This window comes from Rhinatrema bivittatum, chromosome 4 (assembly GCF_901001135.1).
Source record: "Rhinatrema bivittatum chromosome 4, aRhiBiv1.1, whole genome shotgun sequence".
In the NCBI taxonomy this organism is placed as follows: domain Eukaryota; kingdom Metazoa; phylum Chordata; class Amphibia; order Gymnophiona; family Rhinatrematidae; genus Rhinatrema; species Rhinatrema bivittatum.
In genome coordinates this window covers 196,768,787-196,781,941 of record NC_042618.1, presented here as the reverse complement: position 1 = coordinate 196,781,941, position 13,155 = coordinate 196,768,787, and the positions used below count along the sequence as shown (strand labels likewise).

The 13,155-nt window shown below is 46.6% G+C and overlaps 1 protein-coding gene across 4 annotated transcripts in view; it reads left to right on the top strand.

Annotated features, from left to right (window-relative positions):
• SEMA3G (semaphorin 3G) overlaps positions 1-13,155 on the top strand; it is a 245,812-nt gene that overhangs the window by 177,407 nt on the left and 55,250 nt on the right. For 2 of the 4 annotated variants that reach the window (XM_029599502.1, XM_029599503.1), the window contains exons 5-8: positions 2,542-2,647; positions 3,690-3,780; positions 5,976-6,092; positions 7,844-7,986. In XM_029599502.1, coding sequence (XP_029455362.1) covers positions 2,542-2,647; positions 3,690-3,780; positions 5,976-6,092; positions 7,844-7,986 — 457 coding nt within the window. The remainder of the gene's footprint in view (positions 1-2,541; positions 2,648-3,689; positions 3,781-5,975; positions 6,093-7,843; positions 7,987-13,155) is intronic. The other 2 variants (XM_029599501.1, XM_029599500.1) reach the window with 1 other exon arrangement.

The window sequence follows — 13,155 nt, the reverse complement described above, 5'->3', positions numbered from 1 at the left end:
GTATCAGTGCTTTATGTTATAACAGGAGCTCAGGATGTGGGGGCTCTATGCTTTATGTTATAATAGGAGCTCAGGGCTGGAGTATCAGTGCTTTATGTTATAATAGGAGCTCAGGGCTGGAGTATCAGTGCTTTATGTTATAACAGGAGCTCAGGGTGTGGGGGCTCTATGCTTTATGTTATAACAGGAGCTCAGGGCTGGAGTATCAGTGCTTTATGTTATATCAGCAGCTCAGGACTAGAATGTAAGTGCTTTCTTGCACAAGTTCAGAACTGGGGTTTCTGTGCTTTATGTTACACAAGGAGCTCAAAGCTGAAGTATCAGCGGTTTATGTTGCACATGGAGCTCAGGGTTGGAATATTAGTGCTTTATGCCACCAGAACTGAGGCCTAGAATATACTCTAAGTGCTTTCTTACAGGAGCTCCTGGCTGGAGTATCAGTACTTTGCATTACACATGGAGCTTAGAGCTGATACTGGCTATATTAATTGCTACAGTGCACCAGAGTTTCAGTTTGAGGAATGAGGGAGAATTTCCAGTGAAGTGCAGAGCGGTGAATGAAAAAGTGTATGCAGTATGAACCATCTGTCACAGGTGTGTAACTTTAAGTGTGCATGCCCTGTGGTAGAGCCCCAGCCTTGTGTGGCATCACTGAATGAGTTCTAGCACCAAAGGACAATGAGGTTCCCTTTACCAGTGCAGCCTTCTCCCTCAGCCCCGGTACTGGTGTGTTGGAAGATAAGGATATTTAGGGTATAAAAGACAGCAGCAAGTTCAGTAGCAAATCAGCCACTACAGGGATGGGGTACTGGGAGATGGTATGTATCTGATTTATAAAACACAGTACCATGGATAGCACAGCTCCCCCTAACGCCATGTTGGAATACAGGGGCTGAAGTATGCTTCTAAGGCAGGGGTGGCCAATTCCGATCCTCGAAAACCACAACCAGGCCTGGCTTTCAGGATATCCACAATGAATATGCACGAGACAGATTTGCATAAATGAAGGCAGTGCAAGAAAATCTATCTCATGTATACTCATTGTGGATATCCTTAAAACCTGGCCTGCTTGTGGCTCTCGAGAACCAGAGTTGGCCACCCCTGCTCTAGGGCTATGCTTTATAGCATCTTAAATATCAGCATTCCCTTATACCATGGGTATGGAGTGTGTCTTGGCTATAAAACACAGTACACACACACACACACACACACACACAACACCATCCTGAGCATGGAGGATAGGATACTGTATGTATGGATTCTAAAGCATAGCACCTTGAACAACAAACAGTAGTACCTAACACTCAGGCCGATAAAGAACGGTGTGCTCGGCCAAGCGCACCGTTTAGCCCCGTTTGACCGCACATTTTACACATGCTATTATTACCCCTTATGCTGTAAGGGGGTAATAGCGTGTGAAAAATGCGCGGCCAACCTCCCCCCCCCCCCCCCCCCCGAAACTAATAGTGCTCATCACATGCAAATGCATGTTGATGAGCCTATTAGTTATACCCGCGGGATACTGAAAGTAAAATGTGCGGCCAAGCCGCACATTTTACTCTCAGAAATTAACGCCTGCCCAAAGGCAGGCGTTAATCAGGGACAACATTGGGAAAGGTGTACAGAAAAGCAGAAAAAACCTGCTTTTCCGTACACCCTCGGACTTAATATCATGGCGATATTAAGTCGGAGGTCCCAAAAATAAAAAAACAATTAAAAAAAAAATCTGCCCATGGCCCGCGGGTTGGAAAAAGGACACTCAATTTTGCCGGTAACCGTTTTCCGAACCCGTGGCTGTTGGCGGGTTTAACCAATGCCGGTAAAATTAAGAGTCGGTTGTCAGACCTGCTGACAGCCACCACTTCAGCTAATAAGGAGGCGCTAGGGACGCGCTAGTGTCCCTAGCACCTCCTTAATAGTACGGGCCCTAATTTAAATAAAGACTCGCGCGCCCAAGAGAGGTGCCTGGGCGCGCGTCGGGAGAGCGGGCGCTCGCCTCGGCGTGCCGGCTCTCCCGCGGAGTTTATTGAATCGGCCGGAATGTGCTGGGATATGAAGGGTGACCTGTGAGTATAGACTGAGGAATGAAGTTTCCTGTGCTGTTCCTCTGACACCTTGGGTGAATTAAAAATTAAATAGAAATTAAAAAATACAGAAACAACAAATCTAGAATTGCAAGGCATTTTAATGACTCCACGACCTGCATGTGCGTGCTACAGCAGCTCTGAGTGTGTGTGTGTTTTGCCCTTACTCTGTGGGTGTGGAGGAACGGGGGTAGATAGGGGGGGTTGTATGTGTGGTTGGGTGGGGAATTGCGTGTGGGATGGGGTGGCTAGGCGGGGTGACTAGGGGGCTGGTAATGTGGGTATGGATGTGTGTGTGTGGAGGGGTGTTGCGGTGGTGGTAGCAGATGGCACACTCTTTCCTCCTTGCACTCTCCATGTTCTTTCCTCTCGTCAGCCCTACTCCGTAAACACCCCTCTTCTTCGGTTGGTGGGGCCTGTGCTCCTTTCCAGCCATGTTTCTTTTTCTCTCCTCCAGCTCCTGTGCTTCTGTTTTGCTTGCCTCCACCTGCCCGCCAGTCCTGTCTGTGACATCCGTGTCACCGATGGACAGACAGAAAGAAACTGAAAATATTTCACAAAAGGTGCGAAAAAGAATGAAAGCTCAGAACCGTATTGTCATATCTGCTCTGAACAGAATTAACAAAAGGCATTAATGACTGCAGCAGAGGTTAAGAGACCTGAGAGGTCTGGATTAACTAATGCCATGAGCCCCAACACTTGGATTGGAGCCATAGTACCTCCCACAGACATATCCAGGAGTTATTAAAATGTCTTCCTCCATCCCTAAAGTCAATTCACTGTATTATTTGGTTATTTGTGGCCTCTTGCAAGAAATCCTCTCAGAAGCACATTTCCACAAGTCCTGAGGAAGCTGGGAGGGAGAGAATAGCGAGAGGGACAGAACATCAGAGTCTGTGTGGTGTGCAGATTGACTTATATATTTGTTTATTTTAGTTCCTACGATGATAGCCTTTCCAAGAAAGCGCTCAAGGTGGCACAGTGTGTGATGTGCTGGTTTTTTAACATCCATCTGGAAGCATTTGGAGCTCCTGAAAGGTGTAAACAAGCCTCCAGGAAACAAAATACGAGAACAAGAAAATTGACTTATTTATTTAAAAACATTTCAAAATCACCTCCCCAGTCAAAAAGAATGCCAAAGGCAATGTACAAATTAAAATCTCTGAATCCATCAAAACAAATAAACAGCGGCAGACAAACTAAAACAAAGAATACAAGTAGCCCCGCAGAGGGCCAGCAGCAACTTCGAAAAGTTGCACTCTTTTCTTGTCAAAAAAAACAAACCACATGAGCATTCTTCCAAGGGCGAGCGCTGTGCAATTTCTTTGCTTTCCTAACTTACTTATTTGAGAAATTTATAGCTCGCCTCCTTAAAATCTAATGGAACTCAGACGGTCTTCTTTTTATTTTGATTCTGGATTTTCATAACCTGGCACCTGAAATGGAAGTGAGTTCATGGGTTGTTGTTTTTTTTTTTTCTCTCACTGAAAATAAATGCATTAGCCCAGGGCTTGTGGCTGTGGATTAGGAAAAGGTGTGACTTGATTTTGAGGCACTGTGGTCTGCTTGATTTTATCCTGTGTTTATTTCCCTTCTTCCCTACAGCACGTCTTCAGCATGGATCCAGGGAACATGGAGAATGGGCGGGGCAAGTGTCCACATGACCCCAACAAGCCCTTTGCCAGCACCTTCATTGGTGAGTGCTCTGCCTGTTCAGCAAATCCCAAGCAGGTGGGCATCTGGCGCCAGGTCATCAGGAGCAGAGGAAATGGGAAGCTTCTCAATATGAAAAACATTTCAATAGGAATTTAAAAAAAAACAAAAAACAGGCTTGGCTCTAGCAGATGGTCAAAGGGTTTGACCCACCCTCCCCCAGGTCAACCCCAATAAGCTAAGTCCAGCCTCAGTCTTGCCCCAATGTCTTACTTTTCATAGGGAAATAAGAATGACAAGTCTTATTTGACAATGTGGCAAAAGCAGGACTGGATCAACTTGCTTGTGTTACCTGAACATCACCAGAACCATGGAATTCTCTTTAATATTTTTCTTTTTTAACTATATATTTTTCAACATCCTTTGCTCAAATCCTGTTTGTACCTTAAAACCACTGTACTCCCCCCATCCCACTTCCTTTTGCTGTGCTGAAAAGTATAGGCTGGAGGGGAGTTTTAAGGCATGGGAAAGTACCTGCTTAGTGACCAGGCCCAATTCCTCCCCGTGACAACATATACAGAATCATCATGCCAATAAAGTTTCTTGAAGTTTGAAACTTGAGATGGGACAGCAGGGATGGACGGAGCGGCTAGAAACTGCAACCAATCAGGGCCACTCTCAGACAGCTTTGGATTTTTAATCTTTCTATCAACAAAACTAGGAGACATCCTTGAATGTTCAGTGAAGGGAGATGAAATAAACAAGACAGGCTAACAGTGGGGCCGATGCAAAAAGATGCACTCAACGCAGCGCACAGTTTAACCCTCAGTTGTGCGCACATTTTTTTTATACACAATACTGCCAATGCAGCAAGGAGTTTCATGCACAAAAAATATGCATATAACAATTCAGGCTGATGCAATATTGGCACATGATTGAGCACCCATTCTCCTTATGCACGCCCAGCCACCTCTCCTGGGCGTGCAATGCATTACTTAAAAGAGGGGTCAAGCTGAAAAGGACACGCTAGGGATAAATTGCGCGTCCCTAGCACGTGCATGGTATCAGGTGCTGAGGAGAAGTGGCTGTGCGCCGGTTAGCTTCTATTTCCCTAACCCGCTCACAGCCATGGGTTAGGAAAACAGAAGCCCGATTAATGGGCATCCATTTCCCTAACCTGACCTCCAGCAAATTTTTTTTTGTTTCATGTTGGTTCCTGTGGTTCCTCCTACTTAGTATCGGAACGATATTTTGTCCTTTTTTATGGCTTTGTGGGGTTTTTTTTTTTTTTAGATGGCGTGGAACATGTAAAGACATAATGCCAGCCCTGGTGCATTGGGTGCATGGTGATTTTTTGCTTTGGGATAATACCTAATAGCCTCATCTACATGCATTTATATGTGATGAACATTATTAGCTATGCTTTGATTTGGATGCACGTTTTGGACCCGCTAATCCCCTTATTGCATCAGGTGTTAGCCTAGCGCATCCAAAACGCACGTCCAAGAGCTCATTAGCCTGTGCGCAAGGCTCAGCGCACAATATAACATTGGCCTGCAGGTGCATTTAAGTCAGCGCCCTAGCATAGAAATTCCATGCTAATGATGGCATTAGGTGTTACTCCCCAGTACAGAGAGGTGCACTGGTTTAGCTCCTGTTTTCTTAGCACTGGAAAGTTAATTTGTAGTCCGAGGTGCACAGTGTCAGCAATAGTGTCAGTCTAAGGGCAGAAGCTGGAATTCTGGAGCTGGGACCTGTGTTAGTATTTTATGCATAGAAAACATGCTGTGTGCACAAAAGGCATATTTTACACACATAAAATATGATTTATGTGCACAAATGCTTTCTGCACTGAGAAATGTTTGTGTGCATAAATCATATTTTATGCATGGAAAATGTGATTTGTGCATATAAATACTTTCTGTATATAAGCTTGTTTGTCTAAATGCTAAACCTTTTCTGTGCACACATTTTTCTGGTTTGTGTGCATATTTTTTAAGACAAAAACTGAGCATGTGCATTAAGAAACTACCGAATTTCAGTGCATAGTTTTAACTGAAATATTTTTATTAACACTGTAACAATACCGTAATACAACAGTACAAGAAAGAAATAAGGTGTACAGTTTCTCAGTGCATAGTTTTAACACTCGGCCTTTTGCATCGGCCCAAGCACTCTTCCCATCAAGTGACAGAGAGCTGGCAAGCAAGGCCCACCAAACTGTTGGTTGTTTTGCAGGCGGAGAACTGTACACGGGACTGACCGCAGACTTCCTGGGCCGTGATCCTGTGATCTTCCGCAGCTTTGGCTCCCGTTCTTCTCTTAGAACAGAGACTGACCAGCGCCTCCTCAATGGTACCAGCCTGCTTTTATTTTATCTAGAGCAAATGACACTGTGACTACAGGTAGAGTCGTGGCTCCATATCTCTTGCCTGCAGCTGTGGCATGTTGTCGATGACTGCTCATTAACCAAGTTCAGCTCCAGATTATAAATACTGTCCATGGTCTCTGACGATGTCAAGTCAAGTTTTTTTTTTTAAAGAGTTAACATATGGTAAAATAGCAGATTAGAGGGCCCAAGATAATCTTTGAGCAGTTTGTTCAGTAAAAAGTGGAATAAATGTGTGTCCCACCTTTGAACTACTGGTTCTGTCTCAATTTAATTGAGAATTAAGAAGGTCAAAATTCAGGGTCTTTTACAGTTCATTCAGTGGACAGTCCAAAACCAGCAGTGGCAGAACGTGAACAAGAGCAACAAATTCAAAGGACTATATACAAAAAAGAGTGAAATAAAATCAACCTATAAGAAATATCAGCAATTTAAATATAATGAACAGAAAATAAACCAAAGAACTGGGTCTAACAAAGTGTATATACACTCTTTGACCACCGATGTGTGTGATATAAGAGAAGTCCTGGCAGCCATATTCCAGCGTGAATGCCTGCTTCAGGGGAATCAATATTTTAAAACAATTACTCTAATTCAAAAAACACAGAAAACAAAATGATATATATATATCTGTATCCCAGTCATGGGACTGATTAAACCACATCTTATCTAGCTCTCCCTCTGGCATCAGGGCTTACAAATCTGGGATTTATTACCTAGACTGTAAGCATTTGTCCCCATAGCCTTCCAGATATTTCTCTTTCCTTACCTTCTATAACTCCTTATACTTTCCCAGATACTTACCCATACTGATTTTTACAAGTAACTCTGTTAGACATACACATAAGAACATGCCATACTGGGTCAGATCAAGGGTCCATCAAGCCCAGCATCCTGTTTCCAACAGTGGCCAATCCAGGCCATAAGAACCTGGCAAGTACCCAAAAACTAAGTTTATTCCATGCTACTGATGCTATTAATCGCATGTATGCATTTCTTCATTTACCTCATTTGTTTATAGTAACATAGTAAATGAGGGCAGATAAAGACCAAAAGGTTCATCCAGTCTGCCCAGCAGCAATTTTGTCCACAGTAGATCAAATTCCCACATGGAATACAACCTCCAATCCCACTGTGTCCCTTTTAGGGTTGCAAGCGCTGCTCTGTGCCGGGTATCCCATGCCCTCCAGGAAACACAGTGCAGCGATATCACTGCTGCATGCTAACGGCATCATGCAGACTTCTCAGTAACTGCCCAGCCAGTGCACTTTAGTCCAAGAGTCCTGCTTGGGCTCTTGTATTTCTAAGAGCAAAAGTTAGAGATAAAACCTAAAGACTATATATAGCGTCTACTGGTAGCAAATGTCATACACTGAATGTGTTTACAACTATTCTCAGCTTTGAAATTCATAGTGCATAATTAGGGTTTACCAGATAACATGCAGAAAGGGGGTGACAGCCTCATTCAGCCAGCTTCGATCTGCCACCATCTCATCTAGTTTAAAAACTTGTCAGATCTAGAGTCTTCCTGTGGTATCTTTTTTCAGACGGAGAGACACTGTATGATTGCATACTGTATGCGAGTGAGCATGTTTCTCTACAATTGTGTGGGTGCTGGTACGTGTGTGCATGTTTTTGTGTGTCATTGTGTGCTTGTCTGTGTCTGTGTGTGTATATTTTTACCCTTCAAGCCACAATCAATGTCTTTCCCACACAGATCCCAAGTTCCTCGCAGCATTTCTCATCCCTGACAATGATGACCGTGACAATGACAAAGTCTACTTCTTCTTTACTGAGAAGGCTGCAGAATCGGAGGGCAAAGGTCGTGCCATATACAGCCGGGTTGGGAGGATCTGTGTGGTAAGTAAAGGTCACTGGTTTTATAGTGTCAGTGGGGGTGGGGAGCGGGAGGTAAGCATGATGATCTAGGTTTGGGGACATAGGAGAGAAGCTGAGAAGTCAGCAGATTCTATTTCTACCTGTGGAGTTTTGCCTGTCCTCTACTTTTTAACACAGTACCCGTGTTCAGACTGGAGCTGTACTAATTTCTTCCAGGAAATAATAAAATGTGTTACACTGTCTTATTTGGGTCACTGTTTGGGAGGAGCAGAACTGATATGGTTTTGAATCCCCTGATTGTTTTGTCCTGCCCAAGGAGCCACAGTCACACTCTTGCAGACTGACAGACACAATCAGGAAGAGAAACCTTGTAAGACGGGTGAAGTGATGGACCTGATGGACCATCTACGCCCTCACACTTTCTCGGTGCCTCCAATCACAGCATTCCATTCCTTGTCACCTTTACGATTCTACGGTAATTCATTTTTTTCATATGCAGGCAAGACCTACTGTTATCACAGAGGCAAAGTATCTTCCCCACCTCCAGTAGCTGCATAGCACACAGTACTGATAGCTGATTTCTCGCCATAGCTCAGCCATTACTGAGAGGGGCCGCACATGGCAGGCCCTCATGATGAGATGATATGATGCATAGTAGACTCAGGAAGAGGAGCAGTAGTAATAGGTAAGCAGCGGAGGGAGCTATTGACACCCAGACCCTCTCTGTCTTCTCTTCTCCCAAACCTGCTATTACCACAGGAAATAATCATAGATCCTTTTTCTTTAGATCAGTTAGCATGGGGGAGCAATTCCTCCTCTCTCTCCCAATTGGCAACCTGAGCATCCCCCTGTCCTTCACTCTTCCTTCTGCAAAGTCCCCCCCCTATCAAAACTCCTCCCTGATGGGAAGCTCAGCCCCCTCTGATTGCTGACAGGCTCCTCCCACCCCTTGCCACTCCCCACCTGTAATGTGGCATATTGCAAATGTGTCTCCAAGTGTGAAGATGTGCTTCGTGGTGCCATTCCAGAGCAATGGCCCGAGCTGGCAGGAGGTGAGTGACAGTCCTTCTGCTGATGAGGAATGAGGGGTGCCAGAGGGCTGGGGGCAGAGGAAAGGGAGTGATTGTGACGCAGAGAGAGGGATTGGTCTTCCAAACTGAAGGGGACTGGCAGAGAGGGAACTTTGATTATTAAAGAGGGGAAGAGTTAAGGATGCTTGGAGTGCAATTTCAGGAGGAGGGGAGATGGATAAGGGGCTAGCAGAACAATTTGGTGCACTAGCCCCTTATCTCCACCTTAAGGCATGGGGATGACAACATGGATGTGTAAAATTAAAGTCCAACTAGTGTTTTTTTGTGAGTAGGGGGAAATGAGCTAATAAACCTATTATCCCCATAATAGCATAATTTAAATAAGTGACTGCAAACATTTTTTTTTAAGTGGCTGAAATTTAGCACAGTTTTTTCATCTGCATCAAACCGTTTATGTGCACAAACATGTGTTTGTACCAAGATGAACACCCATGTTGTTTAGTCAAACAGTCCCTAGGTCTCCCTTTTATCAAAAAAAAGCCTCTTTCTGTGGCTGCAATTTCCTGTGTTAATGCAGAGATCAGGGGATGTGACGTCGCTGAATATTCCAACTGCATGTGAGAAGAAAGGGAGCACAAGGGGTGAGGATACAGAGAGCAGGATCTGACAACAGAGTCAGGATCCAATAATGCAGGCAGGAAAGCTCAGGGTGTCACTGCCAGTGCATCTCTTTGAGATCACCAGAGGGCTACAGGGGAGTTCCATCAGTGGTGGGGAAGAGGAGAACTCCCTCGGGCCACCCCTGCCCTGCAGCACTTTCAGGCTAAGCCTTGGATATGCTGGAAGTGGTTTTGCTGAATATTAGGAGGATGGGGTGGAAGAATGTCCTGATCAGCTGTGCTCAGTTTCCTTCTTCTGGTCTGTTAGTGATCAGGGGGCTAGTATGGGGGGGAAAAAGAGAATTACATCATTGCACAGCTTGAGCTTGGGGGCTGCCGTTATGGAACTGGCAGAGCGCCTGAAAGATGGCCACTCAATTCCCTGCCCTGTCATTGCAATACACGCGCTTGCATACCCTGGCGACCTCAGGGGAGGGCAGGGGTGAAACATCTGTTAGCTGATTCAGCAGCTGTTTGTAATCATCTCTAGGCAGTGGTCACCCTGCAGTGTTTTATGGGATGAGTCAAGACTCCCCCCCCCCCCCCCCCTCCACCACCACTGTCATTATCTCTACCAGCGAGCAAGGCGATTCATCACTGCAGTCCTTCAGCAGGACTACGAAAAAGGAGGGACTGTGTCGCTCTATTCGCCAGGGAGGTCTCTGTGAGCTCATTTCTGTCACTGTAAGCTGATGAGTAGTACTACGGTGGTATTCTAGGCAGGCAGAGGAGCTTTGTGCTATGAAACCTGCACTCCCAGATGTAGTTCTCTTCTCCACCGCTCACTGGGATTGATTTAGTAAGCTGCGCTGAGCTTAGCATTGGCTTGTACTCCTGTTTTAGGGACCGATGTAATAGGGCGCCCTGATTTATGCTTCTGTTTTAGGGGCCAATGCAATAAAGCATGCTGACCTTAACACTGGTTTATACTTCTGTTTTAGGGGCTGATGTAATAAGGCTGCTGGTTTTCACTCTTGTTCTAGCGTGCATTTTTCCATGATAATTTGATCCTGGTATTTAACTGGGTTTTCCCTGTACGTACCCGGATCCGTCCAGACCGTGGGTTGAGCCCCCTGTCCAGCAGATGGAGACAGACCAAAACTGAAAAGGGTATCCTATATCAGGACAGAGCCTACCCTGCAGCCCTTCAGTATTTGTCTGGCTCCAGCAGATGCCAGGCAGCTCACCCTGCGGTTCCCTGTTAGCTTGCCCTTACCCTACGGGGCTCCTTGCTTTCTTCCTTTTTCTTGTGGGGCAAGCTTAAGCAAGTATTGATCAGAATTCATTCTCTGTAAAAAAAAAAAAAAAAAAAAAAAGTGTTATTTGTGCCTTTTACTTCTGCTGTGTTAGGGAGACAGTCCTGTCTCCCTCGCTCTTGGGGAGCCTAGGGGGGCTTGCCCCTTGAATTGTTCAGCCTAGGTTCCCTTCCCGGTGACCTCTCTATTTTGGTGCGATACTGGTGGTGCCAGTCACTCCCCCTTCGCCTTCTGCCTTGCCCCGAGATGTTTATTCCTCGGGTGCTCTCTCAGGGATGTTTTATTCCCCTGTTTTCTGGGGAAAAAAATCCAGATATATTAATTTTGTGGGATTCAGAGAGGCAGAAGTGCTCTTGACAGTTGTGTCTGCTCAGTATCGGGAGAGTGCAGGGTTCGATCGCCTGCACTTCTCCCCAGGGGCTCCTTGCTCAGCTGTTTTCTGCATGACTCGCAGCAGTCCTTGCTTCTTGAATGCCGCGTTCTAATCTATGTTTAGTTTGTGGAGAGCCGGCCTCCCGGCTTTCCCGCGATGGTTTATGTTCCGGCTGCTTGCCAGGTGGGGAGGGCACCTCCTCGGCAGTGCCGAAGACTTCAGCCCGGGGACGAGCTCCCCGACGCATGGCCAGGTCGTTCCCGACCCGGCAAACCGCGGGAACGGCGTTCATCTTGGGAATTAGTACTGATGCCGATTCAGCATTACAGGGGGCAGAGGAGCTGGATCTGTAGGTTTTTCCCCCGATTTAAGCCCGGTGCACTCTCATGGGGATGTCCCGGACCCCCCCTCTCCTCCTTCACTCCCCTCCCCCTTCGGGAAAATCCTCTCAGGCCCGTTTTTCATCTGAATTTGTGCTCCTACTGCACAAATCATATTTGGCCAGTCTGCAGGAGGATGAGGACCCCCCCCCCAAAGATTCCTTGGATACCTGCTCCGCTACCCCCCGCGGTACCGTATGTGCAAGGCTCCGTCCGGGTGCAGGTGGTCCCGGGGGCTCCCCTCCCCCTGGATCCACCTCAGCCTCCCGTGGACCCCCTCCAGGATCCTGATGAGGATTTTTCTGCACCTGACAACCACTTGAGGGAGATGATCCCTGAGTACTCCATCTATTTCAGCGGAAAGAGCTGGAGCCCCTCATTCCCTTCATTCTACAGGAATTGGGGATCGATACCCCCCCCCCCCCCCAAAGGATCGATGCCAGCGAATGCGGACCCTGTCCTGGCAGGACTTAGGGCGCTTCCGCACACGTTTCCCTTCCATTCCATGCATAAGTTATTTCTTTTACGGGAATGGGAAGTTCTAGAGACAGGTCTACGAGTCGGTAGTGCTATGGACAAGCTCTACCCACTTCCTGAAGATTGCCTGGACATACTGGAGATTCCCAAAGTGGATTCTTCCGTATCTGCGGTTACCAAGCATACCACGGTCCCAGTGGTGGGCGCCACAGCTCTGAAGGATGTTCAAGACCGCAAGTTTGAATTTTTTCTTAAGTGGATCTTTGAGGTCTTAGCCTTAGGAGTCCGGGCGACGATTTGCAGCAATCTCATGCAGCGGGCAAGTCTTAAGTGGGTACAGCAATTACTCAGCACCCAGGACCTCCCGTCTGCAGAGGTGGAGCAGGCGGAGCGTTTAGAAGGCGCCATTGCATATGGCGCGGATGCCCTCTATGACTTGCTTCGCGTACAGGCCAAGGCAATGGTTTCCGCAGTGTCAGTCAGACATCTCCTCTGGCTGCGCAACTGGTCCGCGGACTCTTCCTCCAAGGCTCAGCTGGGCACACTCCCTTTTAAGGGCAAGTTGGTCTTTGGAGAGGACCTAGAACAGCTTATTAAATCCTTGGGCGAAAACAAGGTCCATAAGTTGCCAGAGGACCACCCTAAACATTCTAAGTCTTTTTCCCGACACGTACCCGCTTTCGGGGACAACGTCGGTACAACAAAAGGGCACGAGGTTCTTTCCCAAGAGGAGCCACCTCCAGGTCATAGTCATGGTCTCATTCCTTTTGGGGCCGTCGTGCCTTCCGAGATGGTAATCAGCAACATCTGGCCATCAAGTCCACTTCCCAATGAGATCCAGCTAGTCCATTCCTCCATACAAAACTTAGGTAGGCGTCTCTCTCTGTTTTGCGAGGAATGGGCCAAAATCACGTCTGATCAGTGGGTTCTCGAGGTGATAGAAAACAGTTACGCGTTAGAATTTGCCCGGGACCTACTGGATCTCTATCTCGTTTCTCCTTGTGGCCAGCTGAA